General features: G+C 40.1%; 1 protein-coding gene and 1 long non-coding RNA gene across 4 annotated transcripts in view; one reads left to right on the top strand and one right to left on the bottom strand.

The window, feature by feature from the left end:
* The window catches only part of LOC146687440 (uncharacterized), a 38,714-nt gene that overhangs the window by 1,024 nt on the left and 20,011 nt on the right, over nt 1-17,679 (top strand). The gene's annotated exons all lie outside the window — the stretch shown is intronic.
* insra (insulin receptor a) overlaps nt 8,592-17,679 on the bottom strand; it is a 54,452-nt gene continuing 45,364 nt past the window's right edge. The window contains exons 12-21 of the mRNA XM_085439181.1: nt 17,363-17,502; nt 16,681-16,840; nt 15,793-15,892; nt 15,630-15,694; nt 14,944-15,173; nt 14,545-14,655; nt 11,735-11,894; nt 11,227-11,356; nt 10,820-10,954; nt 8,592-10,141 (exon numbers count right to left, since the gene is read on the bottom strand). Coding sequence (XP_085295307.1) covers nt 9,784-10,141; nt 10,820-10,954; nt 11,227-11,356; nt 11,735-11,894; nt 14,545-14,655; nt 14,944-15,173; nt 15,630-15,694; nt 15,793-15,892; nt 16,681-16,840; nt 17,363-17,502 — 1,589 coding nt within the window. The 3' untranslated portion in view covers nt 8,592-9,783. The remainder of the gene's footprint in view (nt 10,142-10,819; nt 10,955-11,226; nt 11,357-11,734; nt 11,895-14,544; nt 14,656-14,943; nt 15,174-15,629; nt 15,695-15,792; nt 15,893-16,680; nt 16,841-17,362; nt 17,503-17,679) is intronic.

Raw genomic sequence — 17,679 nt, 5'->3', positions numbered from 1 at the left:
AACTACCTCTTCTCTCAATCCTTAAATTAATACAGACAGCTGGCATCTGCTGCAGTTCACCTTCCCAGTAAGAAACTCTGGTAGCCATTTTTAGTGAAAAACAACTGCTGTGAATAGTTACATGCTTTTATTTTGGCAAAAACAAGCACTTGTCCTTTGTGTAGGTTCAATCAGGTGTTGCAGGTAGGAGCTCAGCTAGCATAAATGAGACAGCATTTCTTTAATTTATTTTGCTTGCTAAAGCAACTGTCTTGAGGGTGTGTGTCTGTGCGTTTTTGGTAAGCTAATACTAACAGAAGTTATACTACACTCAGTGTCTAGAAGGTATTTTGGACAGAGGACAAGGAGATTTGGTGGTAGAACAAGGAAATTCAGTAAAGTTTTCAAAGGAAGAGCTCAGCAAAGACAAAATGAGATGAAGGGAGTAGACAGGGGTGGTGGCAAAGGAAAAGACATATAATGAGTTTAATGTGAGCCTGGACACTAAGGAAGGAGAAAAGGCAGAGATCGAGCTGAAAGGATGTGCAGCTGGTTAGGATGATTGGATGGAGATGGAAGTGTACTAAGGAGTGAAGAGAGTGTGCTGAGAAGATGGAAGGAGTACTTCGAGAAGCTGATGAATGATAAAAATGAGAGAGGAGGAGAGAAGGAAGAAAGTTAGTGATGTGCAAAGAATTAGTATAGAGGAAGCAAGCGCTACAGTGGTTATGGACAGACTGACAGATGAGGTCAGACAGGAGTCTCCTAGGAATTACCTATGATGTTTGCAGATGAGTGATCTGTGGTGAGAGTAGGGAGCAGGTGGACGAGAGCCTGGAAAGGTGGAGATATTCTCTGGAGAGAAGAATGAAAGACAGTAGAAGCAAGACACAATACATGTGTGAATGAGAAGGAGACAGGAGTAACAGTGAAGCTGCAAGGAGGAGAAATAGTGAAGGCAGATAAGTTTAAATTTGGGGTTGACCATCCAAAGCAACAAACCGTGTACAAGAGAGTGCAGGCTGGGTGGAGATGGTGGAGATAACAGCAAAAGTAAAACTAAGGTTTATGAGATGATAGTGAGACCTGCTATGATTTATGGTTTGGAGACGATGGCACTGACAGAGAACCAGGATGCCAAACTGGAGTTGGTAAAATTTGAGATTTTCATTGGGAGTCACCACGATAGTCAGGATTAATAATGAGTACATAAGAGAGGCAGCTCAGGTTGAGCGGTTTGGAGACAAAAAGGTATGTAGAGGTACATGACAGAGGAGGGATAGTGAATTTATTAGACAAAGGATGTTGTAGATGGAGCTCCCAGGAAGAAGGAAAAGAGGAAGACCACGGAGAAGATGGGTCTAGTGATGGAGAACATTCAGAGGGTTGGTGTAACAGAGGAGGATGCTAGGGACAAGATGAGGTGGAGGTAGATAATCTGCTGTGTGTATAGGGAGCAGCTGGAAGAAGAAGATTGTACCACACTCAGAGGCAACTGTGGTATTGTAGCTGGATTTAGTATTTTGTATTATGTTTTGTGGAAGTGTTTACATCAGGGTGTGGTGTTGGCAGGTTAACCTGCATCTGAAGACCTGTATATTATTTCCCTTTATGATAAAGGACTTGATCATGTGACCAATCTCTAACAGAAGTGTTAATCCATGATGGACTGAGCATTTCTTCTCCACTTGTTCCATATGTCCCTACTACATATTACTAACTTTTGTCTACTCTGTCTCACATTGATTGATTGTAGGTATTCTTGTTCTAATACTGCAGGATCTGTAATTAAAATATAAAGGTCCTTGAGGTGGCTATCATCATCAGTTGGTACTATTAATAAAATTGAGTTGCAATGGGTTGGGGTTTGTTGTTGTTGTTGTTGTTGTTGTTGTTTTCAAGCAAACTACAGGATAAAAGCCAGGCTCTAAAAAAATATCTGTCCTGTGCTGTCAGGCTATTGGTGAGGGCTGGGTATGAATGTGCCCAAGTTAATTTACTGTATGTCTCTCCCCTACTCTTCCCCCAAGCTTTTCTGACTTCTTTTGAGTGTATCAAATAAAGGCTAAAAAGCCCAAAAGAAAGGAAAAACATTCAGTCATTTTATAGTGGAAGAAAAAAATGTGCCTTTTAGTCAGACTTTTGAGTGTCAAGACTTTAATTCGATGTTGACAATTGGGCCTTGAAGTATTAAGGAAAATCAAAATTAAAGGCTTGTTTTGCAAAATATCATCACTATACTTTTAAGAACCTGCCTTTGGTATAAACACTGACAGCTCGGGTCTTGAAAGAAAATAATTAAGCTAAACCTTAAAAGTTAACCTGCACAGAGATGTATTCAACGGGTTCATACTTCAGTTTATAGTGTATTTAGTGACCGCTGTTGGTCCAAAAGAATAGAAAGAAACAATACAAGAGAAGTCCCCTGGATGCTCAAATTGAGTTCCTGGATCCAGAAGCAGAATCAGAATCAGAAACTTTATTGTCATTGTCATGAGAACAACGAAATTAAGAATGGTCCCCGATCATTGCATCATCCCTAGCAATATCAAATATAAATAAAACAATAAAATTCAATAAATAAAATAGATAGAATACTTAAAATACTAATAAGATATAACAGTAAAACATTCACATACATTCCCACACACATGCTTCAGACCGTGCATAGATTAACACAAGAGTGGCGTGATGGACATTTTTTTGTAGTATTCAGATGTGTTATTGCAGTTGGATAACAGCTGTGTTTGAGTCTATTAGTCCTTGCTCTGATTGCCCTGTACCGTCTGCCTGAGGGCAACAGTTCGAACAGGGAGTGGCCAGGATGTGAGGTGTCTTTTATGATGTTTTGGGCCTTTTTAAAACAGTGGGCGTTGTGTAGAACTTCCAGTGTGGGGAGAGGGCAGCCAGTGATCTTTTGGGCGGTGTTAATGATCCCTTGGAGTGCTTTCCTCTGAGCCCCTGTGCAGCTAGTGTACCAGATGCATATGCAGTAAGTTAGAACACTCTCAATGGTGGCTCTGTAGAAGGACACCAGCAGTTTCTGTGTGATGTTATTCCTCCTGAGAATTCTCAGGAAGTATAGTCTCTGTTGGGCCTTTTTCAGCAGCTCGGAGGTGTTCACACTCCAGGAAAGGTTCTCCTCTATATTGACTCCCAGGAAGCGGAAGCTTGCCACCCTTTCTACACAGTCCCCATTTATGAATAGTGGTTGGATCTCTGCCTTTTTCCTTCTGAAGTCTATTATGAGTTCTTTGGTTTTTGAAGTGTTGAGGAGGAGGTTATTGGCCTTACACCATGACGTCAGCTGCTCCACCTCGTCTCTGTACGTAGACTCGTCTCCCTTGGAAATGAGCCCCACCACTGTGGTGTCATCTGCAAATTTCACAAAGATGTTGCTGTGGTGGCGAGGAGTGCAGTCGTGTGTGTAGAGAGAGTAGAGCAGTGGACTGAGCACACAGCCCTGGGGTGAGCCAGTGCTGAGACTCAGGGCTGAGGATGTGTGATGGCCAACTCTGACTCTCTGTCTACGGCCCGAGAGGAAGCTATTGATCCACATGCAGGTGCTGTATGGAAGCCCCAGGTCTTGTAGCTTGGCCACCAGTTTGTGTGGAAGGATGGTGTTAAGGATGGCATATCTGTATCAGGATCAGTTTGTAATATTTTCTTGCTGTCTCTCATTTTTCCCAGTGTATTTTTAACATTGGTCTGTTTTATGTTGATAAAGTTCTTCCAAAACTTTTGAATCCACACCAACTCCACAAGTTAATCACTATGCTGGGCCAAGCCCTGTGTTAGTAAACTTTTCATACAAATCCACCAATTCATGATAATAATAATAATAATTTTTTAGATGATCAGATGTGAGGCCACTGTGTTAACCTCTGCGCCACTGTGTCGTCCCAATGATGATAACATAGCAGCGGCAGAAAGTTGAGGTTTTGAACATCCTTGAACTGCACTGAGCAAGTGAAAGCAGAGTTCTAAGAATTCCCCAACACATTGCTCTGCTGCTCCTATCATCTCGTATCCCAGAAGATTTGGTCCAGAGTTTAGTTTCATCTTTTCTTCTTGGTTTTTATTTTATTTTCAGTTCAGGTTACCTAAACTTAGTTTCCAGAGTGAATCTTTTAGTTAATTTTTTTTTTAATAGTTTTAGTCCAAACATATATTTTAGCTTAACTGGTGATTCTGAATTGGACATAGAGACAGACATCATTCACATCTATTTGTCAACACTTTCATGGGCCATCAACCTATCCAGGGTGGACCCTGCCTCTCTCTCTGTGGGACCTGAGATGGACTCCCAAATGGTTAAATAAAAATGGATGATTGGATGGGAAAATCCTAACTCTAATGATTTTTATAATCAGCTAGTATATTATTAGAAGGTGTTAAAGTTTCTCAGAGTTATACTTTTTAGTACCAAATTTCCTATTTCTTATTCTGTCACAATCCAGTGAAGCATAATGAGGAAAACTCTAAAATAACAAATTTTGAATGTCTGTGTAAATTCTCAGTCATCCAGGTTATGTAGCCTAAGGAGCTTAGAAAGATAGTGACTGGTTTCTTCTTCTACCTAAGTTTCTAGAAGACGTTTCACTTCTTACCTGGGCAGCTTCTTCAGCGGCTTCTTTAGTTCTAAAAGAAAAAAAAAAGAGAATCCCAACTATTTAATCTCTAGTGAGAGTTGTCCTTTGAAGAGGGTTGTTGACCCACATGTGCCTCACCACAACCAAGGTGTGAAATGTCTTCAAGAAAGTCCACACACCTTCTTTCTAAGCTCTTTGGACTACAATGACCTGGATGACTGAGAACTTACACAGAAATATTGCCTCGTACTTTGGGAGGAAAAAACTGCAACTGTTGCTTTAATATGAAAGGGAATCAAGAAAACCAACGGACTATAGAAACTACCTCCACTTTAACCTAAGATGCAGACAAAGCCGACTTGTTCCCAAGAGTTTGTGCCTTGGATCCACAGTCGGGACATAGAGCTGAGCTGATTTTATGGAGAGCAACAAGACTTAGCTGCATCATCTAAAGGATAAAGGTCACACTTTTAAGGATGCTGATGTTCACACTTTGGACAGAGAAGACAGATGGTTTGAAAGAGAAGCGAAAGGGGCCATCTGTGTCCACTGAATGAAAAATCTTTGAACAGACTTTGCAACACCAACTGTCTGCCACCTATAATGCAGTTTTGAGATCCCTCACCTGAAACTTCTGTTGATAATGACCGACGCCTTTTTTCACACCGTGGCTCATGTGGTGAGCCAGATGATCAATAGTGACAACTCTTAAGGGACAACTCCCACCAGGGATTAAATACTTGGGACTCTCCACATTTTGGTTTTAAAACTGAAGAAGCTTCATGGATGAGAGGTGAAACGTTTTCAAGAAACTTAAAGAAGTCCAGTTGCTTTCTTTCTAAGCTCCTTAAACTAACTTTGAATGATTTCCATCAGTTTCAGAATGCTAAGGTATCATAAGAGAAAAATCAGTTTGGGTTTTGTCCAGCAGCACTACCTCAGGAAATTATCATAGTAGCTTCAGAGGGATTTGAGTGTATAAGCAAGCAAGACTTAAATGTGACTCTCTTCATTTCCATTTAGAAGCTGTTTTAAGGGATATATTCTGAGTGAGTGAGACACCACAGAGTTACAGATTGTTTCACTAGTGCATGTAACCTCAGCTTAGCTGTTAAACTTTTAAAACAGTACACACTGAAAGCTAATTTAGTCACATCATGCACTGCATCTGAAATGTTTGTATATGTAATGCTGTGGAGAATCCTGTGACATATATACAGTGATATGCACTAGGGGGCGCCATTTCACTATCAACTGTGTGGAAGTTCAGCTTAATTGATCCTATCCTGCAGGCCCAGATATAACAAAACAAACAACAATATCCAGTAAACAACAAAACACAATTCAGTCTCAAGTACAGTTTTACATTATTTAGCAGATCGATCCATCCATTCATCCAACTCAGGGTCACAGCATAAGCTGTGAGAGGCAGGGTGCACTCTGGACAGGTTGCCAATATGCCACAGGCCTAACAGAATCACCATACAACCTAATTCGATGTCTGAGGACTGTGTGAGAGGAAGCTGAAGTACCTGGAGAGAACCCACGCAGACATGGAGTAGAAGTGCCAGGTCAGCTACACAGCACTAACTCATGTACACTTGATGCAAAATTTTACCTTCCAGCTATGAATCTTGGTATCAAAATGTAGGTAGAAAGAAGTCACAGACCATAGACTGGTGCCTTTTTTACTACTGTAAAAATGATATATTCCATAATAGTGACACTTGGAAAAAGTGTAAAGTGGATTTGGTTAGTTTTTACTTAAGCGTTAACTGTTCCCCCATCAACATTTTTTAGTATTTGACAAACTCACTTGTAGCCCTAATGAAGTATGTTTCGACATATTAATATATAACATTAAAGACATAGTTTGGCAGCCATTCTCCCAAGGAAAGAGAAGTAGGCTATACAGGGAGAGATTATCCTCAAAAATTTCTGATCCATACCTAATCATTTTGTTCTAGAAACAGGCCTGAAATATCATAAACCGCTCAGTTCAGAAAAGAAACAAGGATTACCCTGGTGGGTGTACAATGGGGAAAGAGTCCTGAAAATTCCATCTGGCTAACTACAGTAATTACTTAGTACCAGCAAAAATGCTGTACAAAATAATTCTAACTGCAGATTTTCATATTTTGAGGGAAAAACTGTTGAATTGCTTCAGTAACCACACAAACAATTTGATTTTGATGATGTAAGGTGGCAACTTTTTTCATATTTGGTTGATCTTACATGTAATGAGAATTCACAGCTCTCTACTGTCATTTGCTTTGAATTAGAGATGGCATGATACCACTTTTTTATGTCCGATACGATATCATAAATTTGGATATCGGCCGATACCGATATGAATCTGATATAGTGTTTTTTAATTAAAACTGTTTTTGTAATATCTTGCTGCATTTTGTATAAGTTCAAATTCAAGTTAAAAACAAACAAACACTAAAGCTATTCTGTTATACCTGTATGCAAAAAAATACAATGTACCCAAAATATTTCATAGTGATATCATAAGCAACCTAATTAATAGGGTTGCAAGCTCCCAGCAAAAAAAAGAAATTGGGAACCACCCTCCACCTCATGATGCTTAATCGATGTAATCAACTTTAATTTGATTCAGTGTGAAAGAAAATGCACAGAAATCCATTATTTTTCAAGAATAATTAAATAGATTCAACATCTTTCTTCAACAGAAGTGCAGACTGCACAGATGGTATCTTCCCAAAGGAAAAAGTGTATATTAAGGTATATTAGACTTAACAGTTACTATATACAGTAATGGACTTCTATACATTTTACATCAGATTAAAACTTTGGGTGTAAGATTCAGATAATTATTAAAAACTAGACATTTTAAATGAGAATAAGAAAGAAAAGTATTTCTTTGTGCCCCCTTCTCCCTGTTGATGCCCTATCGCCCCCCCCCTGGCTAAACTTTGCTAGATCCGCCCCTGCACAGTTACCAGCTGTCAGCTAAGTAGAAAAAGATCGTGGTGTACAAAGTAATATTAAATAAATTCTAACAACAGCTTATCAAGCTTAAACGTGCTGCTGTTGTTCAGCCGCTGGTTTCCTCTTTCTGGCGCGAAGTGGCCGATAAACAAACATGAGAGACATACACTCGCGACAGAAAAGCTGATCAGCTGATCATTGATCAGTTTCACGATTGAAGTGGCAGCAGGAGAGAGAAGAGGCTGTTCAGGTTGTTGAGCTTAATGCTGGAATGCTTTACAAACATTCAGAGATGAACTTACACACTTGCTTTACTTCTCTCTGGGATAACTTTCTCGGAGATGAAATGCCACTTTGGTAGCGAAGCTCCAAATGCTGAACCAGACAACAGATCTCGCACGCCACAGCCGCTCTATCACGTGATGCATACTGCTCCAACACGCTACGGTTATGAGCCGAGTTACGCCATGTCGCAAGTTTTGTGAGGTGCTTTTTTGATATTTAATGGATCGGATTACATTTTTTATTTCTCTCCGATATCCGATCCAGTAATTTAGGCCAGTATCGGACAGATACTTAATATCGGATCGGTCCATCTCTACTTTGAATGGGGTGAAGTCGTATGCTGCTGAATTGTAGATTTGTTTCTTCACTCCTGGTAAAAGAGCCGGATTCAGCCAATCAAATCCCGTTAGAAATATATCAGTAGAGCGTGAGGTAGCCGGCTGTGGAGTTCAGCATCAAAGTGAAGGAGAGTTTAATCATCACCATGTTGTTTAGTAACAGACAGATAGCCAACTCCTAACCAAAGCTTGGCTAGGTTGCTTTGTAAGTGACAGGTGTTTGTTGCTATGGCAAAGACACCCAGAAACATCACGCAGAGCCGCCACTTTGTATGTAAACTAACTTCTGTGTATGTATATGATATTTTTTAGGTAAACAAAATGCTTCAGATGTGTTGTACTCACTGGGGAAAAACACAAACATCAAATTTACACATAACCATTTTGTGAACACAAACATGCTGGAAAAACAAGACAAGCAGTGGCAGAGCCTACTCACAAATGCATCTCGCTGCATTATTTACAGCACTATTTTATTTGATCTTGATATGACGGGCAAACATCTTAAGCCGAAGACGCCACACACTCCTTCCCCCGGGCATCACATAGATCACATAGTAAAAAGACCAAGTGCTGTTGGTTGATCATGAGTCCAAAAAAGCTAATTAGTATGATTTTCTGGATTAGAAAAAATAAAGGTAATAGACTAACATGTAAAAACATTTTCTATGACCGGAAATACCTCAAAATTGACATCAACTATGTACAAAAACATCAATATAACATTTATATATATATATATATTTTTTTATCTTCTATACCCACTAAAATATACCAACGAAGCAGCTATTGGTCAATCTGAGGAACTCGTTCGGCAACGTGTTTTTGAAAACAGTTTAAATATCCTTCAGCTATAAGTGTGAAAACTCCAAAACAAAAATAAGTAGGGAAAAAGGAGAAAACAAAAAAGAAAGACCATTATATAAATTAAAAAACAGAACCCGACAAACGTCCTGTGTGTATCCCGTGTGCCTTTTTTGGAATACTGCAGAGTGTGAGGAGGTAGGCTGCTTCAGCCAGCTTCTCCAGTGAATAAGAGTTTGTTCGAGGATGGGCCGCTTCTGACCATCCAGCAGGGAGCTCCCGAAGCTTTCCTTTTCAGTTCGTCTTCGTGTGCGTGCAAAGATTCAGATGCAGCTCCATGATGTGTGATGTAGGCCACAGACAAAATAGAAGGGCACTTTTTTTTCTCTTTTCCCCAAAAACTCAGGATGAACTCTTGTGATGAAATAAGGGAGAGGAGACGGAGTCTAGAATTAGGGGTGGGGGGTCAGTGGGGTTAGCAGCCTTCTTGTTTGTCAAGAGTTTGTTTCACAGTTGAATCGAATATCCACCCAGACTAGCACAAACTTGGCAATATATATATATTTATATACAGTATATAACCTACAATCATGAACAAGAGAGACACAGGAGATTCATCCTTAAATACAAAAAGTGTCTTCTGGCGTCCGAGCTTGGACTTGCTGTAGTGTGTGTTTGTGGCATCTGAAGAGAAAAATAAGGTCCTGAGATATGCACTGAGGGGCTGCTGAGGAGAGTGTTTGAGTGTGAGCTATATAAAACAACAAAAACAACAAAAATATATTTAAATCTATAGCATCAATGAGTTTGTGTGGGATGTGTACAGTATGTTAGGAGGGGCTGGACCGTGGTAGGGCCAGTATTCGTCCGTTGGTCTTTCCCCCGTTCATGTGTGTGAACGGGATGTGATGCTCCTCGTAACTGCCCCTCAGGCCCATGGAGGAGGCCTCGTCCCTGTCCAAACACTGCTCCCTCTGCGAGTACGACGAGGGGTCCAGTGGTATGCTCTCCATGTTTTCCATGTCCAGGTCGAAATCCTCGCTCTCTGGCGGCTTGTTCTCCTCGCTGTAGAAGAAGGAGACCTCCTGGAAGGTTGGATGCAGGTCCTCCCGCAGCATCTCGATGATCTCCTGGAAGGTGGGACGCATCTTGGGGTTGTACTGCCAGCACATCTGCATCAGGTTGTGTCTGCAGGATGAGACGGGGAGATTAGGAGCTGAACTGTCTACATCTTTATTTTTATAATGTACTTATGGTTGTTCTGTTAAGAATATTTCAGTCAAATCAACTTCACCTGATCAGGCTTCATAGATACGATATTATCCTTTTAATAAACAACATTAAAAACAAAACCAACTCCCTGATTTATATTATTCCCTTCCCCTCACCTCTGTTGTGCATGTGCACTGATTATTTTGAGTCACTGTCCTGCTGCAGCAAATGCTCAGACATCAACAGCTAAAAATATGGCCACCCTGAGAGCACACTTTAAGCAACACCTGCTAAAAACTGCTCTGCCCAGCTGTTTTAGGAAACTAAAAAGTAAACTGTACATCTGTTAGCAGCTTCTTTTTTTTTTCTTTAAAAAAATATTTACATATTTGCTCTCACAGCTGAGTTCAGATTTAGCACCCTGCACATTCCATTTTATAATGTATTTTAGCACATCGTTAATAGTTATTTATGAACATCATGAAATCCTATGCTTCACTTCCAATCTCAGTGATCTAAATTGAATAAAGTTCAACTTTTGACTGTGGACTTGTGAAATAACTGCTTAAAAGTGTTTTGACACAGTTTGTAGTTTAAGCAGGAGAAGTTGTTTTTCTCAGTGCGTAGCCACCAAATCCCCGTGATCATACTCACAGTCTGTCAGCGCAGTTGTCCGGCCGGTCCAGGAAGCCTCCTTCCATGACAAACTTGAGGACCTGTTCGTTGGACATGCCCTGGTACGGCTGCTCAGCCAGCGTGCTTACCTCCCACAGCACCACCCCAAATGACCTGGTAAACAAGCGAAGAAGAGGGAACGACATGAGGAGAATGAAAACGCAGCAATTAGACCCTAGAATAAATCTGCCTGCAAACATGATTGATGCTGTTAACAGATAGACAGAGTGCAGACAGGTGCAGGTGATACTGATAAACAATGCTGTCTGCTCCCATGTCGCCTAAATATCTGTCATATATTTAAAACTTCCACATGGATGGTTTCAAAAGTGAGAAGTAAAGGATGAAGGAGGAGAAGGAGTCTAAAATTCACACGTGTCACTAACCAGCAGTCTGAATGTGCAGTGAAGACGCCGTCCTTCAAAGACTCAGGTGCCATCCACCTGACGGGCAGCAGACCCTTCCCTCCTTTCCTGTAGTAGTCGGTCTCATAGATGTCTCTGGTCATACCAAAGTCTGGAAGGAAAACATAAATCAGACTCCAAATTACAGCCAAACCTGCACCAATTATCAGAAAGATCTGGTGGTTGTTATTTTACATTCACTATCTGCTGTGATATCAGCTTGTGTAACCTTGTGAAGTTCCCTTTTGTATTCAGGATATATCTAATTTATCTTAATTATAAGGGTGCCATTACCATTGCTTCTGCTCACACCTGTTCAGTCAATACATGGCACCTAAAGCTGTGGATTTGAATACTGTCTTAGTAATGTCTGATGACTGAATATAAACACCCATCAGTGTGACAGTGCATTGTTGGCTTTTCATGTTTCCACTATGAGGCACCAAAATCTAAGCAGTTTTTTGTGCCCATTTACTTTATGAATTCTTACCTCCTATTTTGACTGTAAGATCGTGAGCTACCATGCAGTTTCTGGCTGCCAAGTCTCTGTGAACAAACTTCTTGGCGTTGAGGTAAGCCATGCCATCCGCAATCTCAGCAGCCATCTGGATCATCTCCTTCAGAGTGGGTGGTGGACGGCCAGGGTTATTCTGAGGAACATGAGACAGACTTTGAAATTCTGATCTACCAACAAAAGGTTTGGCACAGTTAGGGCTGCTCAATTAATTGAATTTTAATCACGATTACGATCTGGGCTTTCAACGATCATTAAAGTGACTGAGTAGATTATTAGCCCCTCCCTTGTGCTTTACTCTCACGCTGCTCCATGTGGCAAATCGAGCGCACCTCTCTGCATTTCGAACACGTGTCACAACAATTAAGAGCAGCGGTCTCCAACCTTTTTTGCGCCACGGTCCGGTTTATGCCCGACAATATTTTCATGGACCCGCCTTTAAGGTGTCGCGGATAAATACAACAAAATAAAACTAGTACCGGTACTGAAAAAAAGAAAATTTATTCATAACACACGTGAAAAGACCAAGGAAAACCGAGTAAACGATAAAAACGATAACAAAATAACTCTGAATACCGATTTAAAAACCCTGAAAACTATACATTTCACACCGGAGCCTCAACTCTCGCGGCCTGGTACCAAACGACTCACGGACCGGTACCGGTCCGAGGCTCGGGGGTTGGGGATCGCTGATTAAGAGGACCCGAGGGAAGCTCGGAAAGCTAAGCAGAAGTTATTTGGAGAGGAGAGTGACTGCCGTTGGTTGAAAAGAGAGGTAAAAAAAAAAACTTCAGTGGTGTGGAAACATTATGGGTTTGGGGAGTCAGACGTGGATCAAGTAGACATAGTGTGTAAACTTTGCTACAGTGTCGTAGCTGCACCACAGAGCAACACTGCAAAGTTCACTAAACATAGATGTTTACATTTTTCATTTATTTTTTATATTGCAGACATTTGCACTGTTATCAGTATTTGCACACTATTTTATATTATTTTTTAACAATCTTTAAAGTCATTATTCAATACATTGTTATTGTTAAATAAATATCGTAAAATAATCGAGATCTCAATTTCAGTGAAAATAATCATGATTATCATTTTTGCCATAATCGAGCAGCCCTAGGCACAGTCATTATATTATTACACTTTAGGTAAATTATTGACAAGATAACACATCGTACACGGTTACACAACATAACACCCCGACACAGGCTCGACTTTCAGTTTGAACACTCAGAACTTATCAGAAAAATAATGAGGTTTGTGCAGATGTCAACAAACATAGCATGTCAGTTCAGAAACACTTTTGCAGTTTTCTTAGTTTTGAATTCAATTTAGTTTAATCAATTTAGTTCCAGTTTAATTTCCAGAGTGAGTTTTACTCATTGCAAATTACATTTTTAATCTTAAAGATGTTCAATTTCAGTTTAAGTAGTAGTTTTTCATGATATCAGACTGAAGATCAACCAAGCAAAATATTGTACAAACACTTGACTCATTATCTAGCCATACAGCAGATTTCAGATTTCCACTGTTTGTTGTGTTAACTACACTGTTTCTCAAAACTATGCCTGAAAAATGTAGCCAACTGAACAGTTTCTGATTAAAAAAAAACCCCAAACACACTTTTATGTCCCAAATCCTCATCCAGCACACGTCTCAGCTAAAAAGGCAAAAGTGCGCACACTGAACACACATACATTTTTTGTTACCATACTGTATTGTTAACTCTGTGATTGATCAATGATGTTCTTTTCACAAGTTAAAAAAAATGCAAAAACTAAAGTACAATAGTTCAGAGAACGGACACAGTTTAACATCTTCAAGTTAAAAACTGAAAGAAAATAAACAAAGATGGATCAATGAGATGTGTTTTAATCTTATGAAAATTAGAAAAATAAAAAGTAAATTTCTGGACTTGTTCTCTTTCTGAGGTCTGGTCAGGTCACCGTAGTAAAACAAGAAAATCAATATTAAGTCATTTTAGTTTTTAGATTAGAGAATTATTATAACCTTGCTCCCAACACACCAGCCACCCGTTTCAAGGCAGCTGCCATGTTTTCAGTTGGCTTTACTGCTAAAACCTTCTGTCAGCATCCTGCAGCTCAGCCCTGCTTCTGCTCTAACAAAAACGCCATCTGCATGTTTACTTAAAAAGGCGCCGCATCGCTTTGTACACAGAAGCCCCCTCAACATGTATTAAAAGAAAATGCAGATTTTGATATTGAAGGCTTCAGTGTTAATGCCACATAAACTGATCCATATTTGTGCACACAGTCTCTGATGTAACACACTATTATTCTGTAGATGTGATTTAGTCCAAAACAATCTGACTGGAAACAAAATAGCAGATGTTTCACCAGGAAAAATACCCTATGACTCCAACTTTGTTAACAGCTGCTTACTTTAAACACTGATGGATTTAAAGTGTTGTTTATCTGCACTTTTGCAGTAAACTGAATGTATCTTTAAAGCACCTCTCTAGATAAGACCTCACTAAGAACCAAAGTAGAGCCTAATGTGTCAGTAAGAGCAGCAATAGCTCCTCGACTGAGCAGAATTAGCCCAGTTAAAACATGACGCTTTAAAAGCTTTTATGCTGCTCAGTGTAAAAATAATTTCCGCATCCAGTTATAAAAGATTGTTTTGCATAAAGTCAAGAAAATGCAACCTAAGCCTAGTTTGCCTATTATACTCACAAAATGCAGAAGTGAAAAGAAGAAAAGAAACCAGAAGTACAGTCTGAACTAAAAGAAGAATAAACATAATTCAAACTAATGTTTTACCTCAGCGTCGGGTCGCAGAGAGCGCAGGAAGCTCTTCAGGTCTCCGTGGGTCATCAGCTCCATAACCACCAGGGTGGGCTGCCCCTTAGACACCACACCCAGCAGACGCACCTGGCAGATAGAAACATGGGGATTTTCATCTTAATGTAGTTTAGTTTTTTCAAAAACGGGAATTAGAAGTCAGCAGGTGAAGCAGGTGCTTGCCTTTCACACAGCTCTGATTTTAGTACATTTAGTACTTTCTGTTCTAAATACTCAAAAATAACAGCTAACACACACACACAGCTACGGCCCACTGCTTCCAACCCCACCTTAAACTTTTACACATCGCCAGTAACCAAAACCATCAATGTCCTCTGCTCATGAACAACATGAGAAAAACATGTTGCTTCTCTTTACCACGTGGTGGCAGCTGAAGGCTTTCATGACGGAGGCCTCGTTCAGGAACTCGATTCTCTCCCGCAGGCTGGCCGACTCGTTCACCGTCTTCACCGCTACTCGTGTTTCACCCTCGCCTTTGACAATGTCCTTGGCAATGCCCTCATAGACCATGCCAAAGGAGCCTTGACCCAGTTCCCGCAAAATGGTGATCTTCTCCCTGGGCACCTCCCACTCATCTTCCTCATACACTGCAAAAAGAAAAAGGGAAAGAAAAAACATTTAAATGCATAGGAAAACAGGCATGCCCATCATTACTAATAATAAAATAAACTATGTGAATAACATTATGAAATTAAATCCAAATTTCATTAGTTGTACTGCTGAAACCCCAAAAATAATGTTTATCAACTAATGCAATAGTAGATCTTATTGGATTAAATCTTTGCAAGTGAGAGTAGAAAATGCAGCAGCAATTAAATTCATGCTAACAAAACTAATTTAATGAGATCCTGCAGAGATGTCGTGGTGCAACAGTTAGTTTAATAGTTGATCCACCAGGAACAATTTCACCAGCCAATCACAAACCAGGGGATCCAATCGCTGATAACGCTGATGTGTAATTGCTACTAAGTTGTCAAAATCCCTTAAATTAGCTAAAATCATTAACTATTCTGTTGTTGACAGGAGACCCAAACCCTGTTTACCATCAGTGCTGAGATACTCGGGATTTGAAGAGGCATAGATGGGCCCGCTGGGTCCTTGGGTTTGACTAAAAGGAGAAAAAAATAAAACAAGCTTAATAAGAACACTGGTAACACGTCGAATAATAAGAGAATGACTAATGAGCCGGATGTGAAAGATATTTACCTTTTCTTGAACATGACGAAGCCTACCAAAGCCACAAACAGCACCAGGACAAAGCAGATGACGGGCCCGATGACGATCTTGACGACATGCAGAGGATCGCCTGTTCAACAAGTCCGCCCGGACAGTGAGTCAAATTTCAGGTGAAAAACAAAAACAAGCTGCACACAATAAACCTGCTAAGCTGGGATCAATATGCTGCTCTGTGATCCTAATCTGCTTCAAGTACAAGCTTTTGATTTGGTTTAAGAAGACTGAGTCATGCCAGGTGTCTGTCTGTGTGTTTTCAAGTTAAAATTCTGCATTTATTTGTATTTACACTCATTTCTGAGCTGTACTCAGAGGGGTTTTTTCAGCAGCAGGTCAAAATAAGAACATCAAACTGTATAAAATTTAATATAAGCACCTTGGTTTCTTAGGTAGGACCACAGGAGGTGCTTTATTAAACACGGTTTTGAAAGCTTTTATAATTTTGTGTGCACAGCAGGCCAATTAGATTATTTTTGTGTGTCTAAAATAGACAACTGATTTAGCAGGATTTGGTCAGATCAGGCAAGACTAGAGCAAAGTCACCATGCTGAAACTTATATTTACTTATATTTGTAAATTAATATCCAAACACTCCATAAAGCTAAGTTCAAAATCTTTGTTTTAATTTTGCTGGCACATTAGAGTGCCAAGGTTTATAGAAGAGAGATTACTTTTTTTCTTATTAGTGCATAAATCAAAATATACTGATAGCCAAGAAGAAAACATACATTTTCATCATGTTTTACAAAGAACGTGATATAGATCAGACTGTAATAAATGGACAAACCTGTCTACACATGCCTTCAGAAAACAGAAGGTGTCCGTAGACAAACCATGTCTGAACTCATTCTGTCTACTTACTTGGATCCTCGACGTAGAAGTACGTGGGCTCGGTCCATGATCCGTTCCCAGCCAGTGAGGTGGCCCGGATTCTCACCGTGTAATTCCCAGGATGCATCACTTTCAGTCTGCAGCCGCGACTCGCTTTGTACATGTTCCTCGACACGCAGTAGTGCAGCTCCTGCGGAGGAACAACGCGGCCGTTCAGGTTTGGAAAGTTTAAAACTTAATTTAGACTCATTTTGTTTCATATCTGTGCGTTAAAAACAAGTTTGTTACTCTTTTGGTTTGTTTTGCACTACAAATAAAATCACCAGCATCAACAAGATGTTCTGACTAACTGATCTCTATAGCAACTAAAACATGGTGCATCGTTAAAATTACTCCTCCATTAAGGTTATCTCCCAAATGACATTAGTGAGACCAACAGACCAAATAATAAGCGTTGCTTTTAGCCGTCTGTGCTGCGTGGTGAGCTTTAAGCTGAACAATTTGTTTCTTCTATATTGTTTTCCATTGAAAGCCAAAGTCATTATGTTTAATGAGAAAGAGGAATATAAAAATTGCTTGGTGTAAGAACCATTTGCATTGGCATGAACTTGCAATGAACTCTGCCATCCAAGATTCAAACTATTACATATACTAAGGCAGTAAAGCCATGACAAATGTGCATGCAGATGTGGAAGCCTGTGGACATGTTCACCTCAGAGTCACCCAGCTTCTTGTAGTTGATCTCATACAGGATGATCATCCCATTCGGGGCTTGCGGTTCCATCCAGGTGATGTGTACTGTTTTCTCTGTCACCTCGCATTTGATGAGACCCAAGATGTCATCGGCTTTGTCTGTGGCGAACAAAACGACATGAGTCATATTTGTGTGAAGAGTTGGGCGTGTTTGGAGTAAATAAAAGATGAGCTGCTCATATTAAAAACTGTTTCCTGTGAGCCAAAAGCTCAGGGGTCAAAGGAGCATGCAAAGAAAAGCGCCTGGACTTCTTTAAGTTGCTTGAAGACGTTTCA

Source organism: Copadichromis virginalis, linkage group LG18 (assembly GCF_057382275.1).
Source record: "Copadichromis virginalis isolate Kocher_CV1m ecotype Utaka linkage group LG18, C_Virginalis_male_GT1.1, whole genome shotgun sequence".
NCBI classification, from domain to species: Eukaryota; Metazoa; Chordata; class Actinopteri; order Cichliformes; family Cichlidae; genus Copadichromis; species Copadichromis virginalis.
The sequence above is the reverse complement of the archived record's forward strand: the minus strand, read 5'-3'. Positions and strand labels throughout refer to the sequence as shown.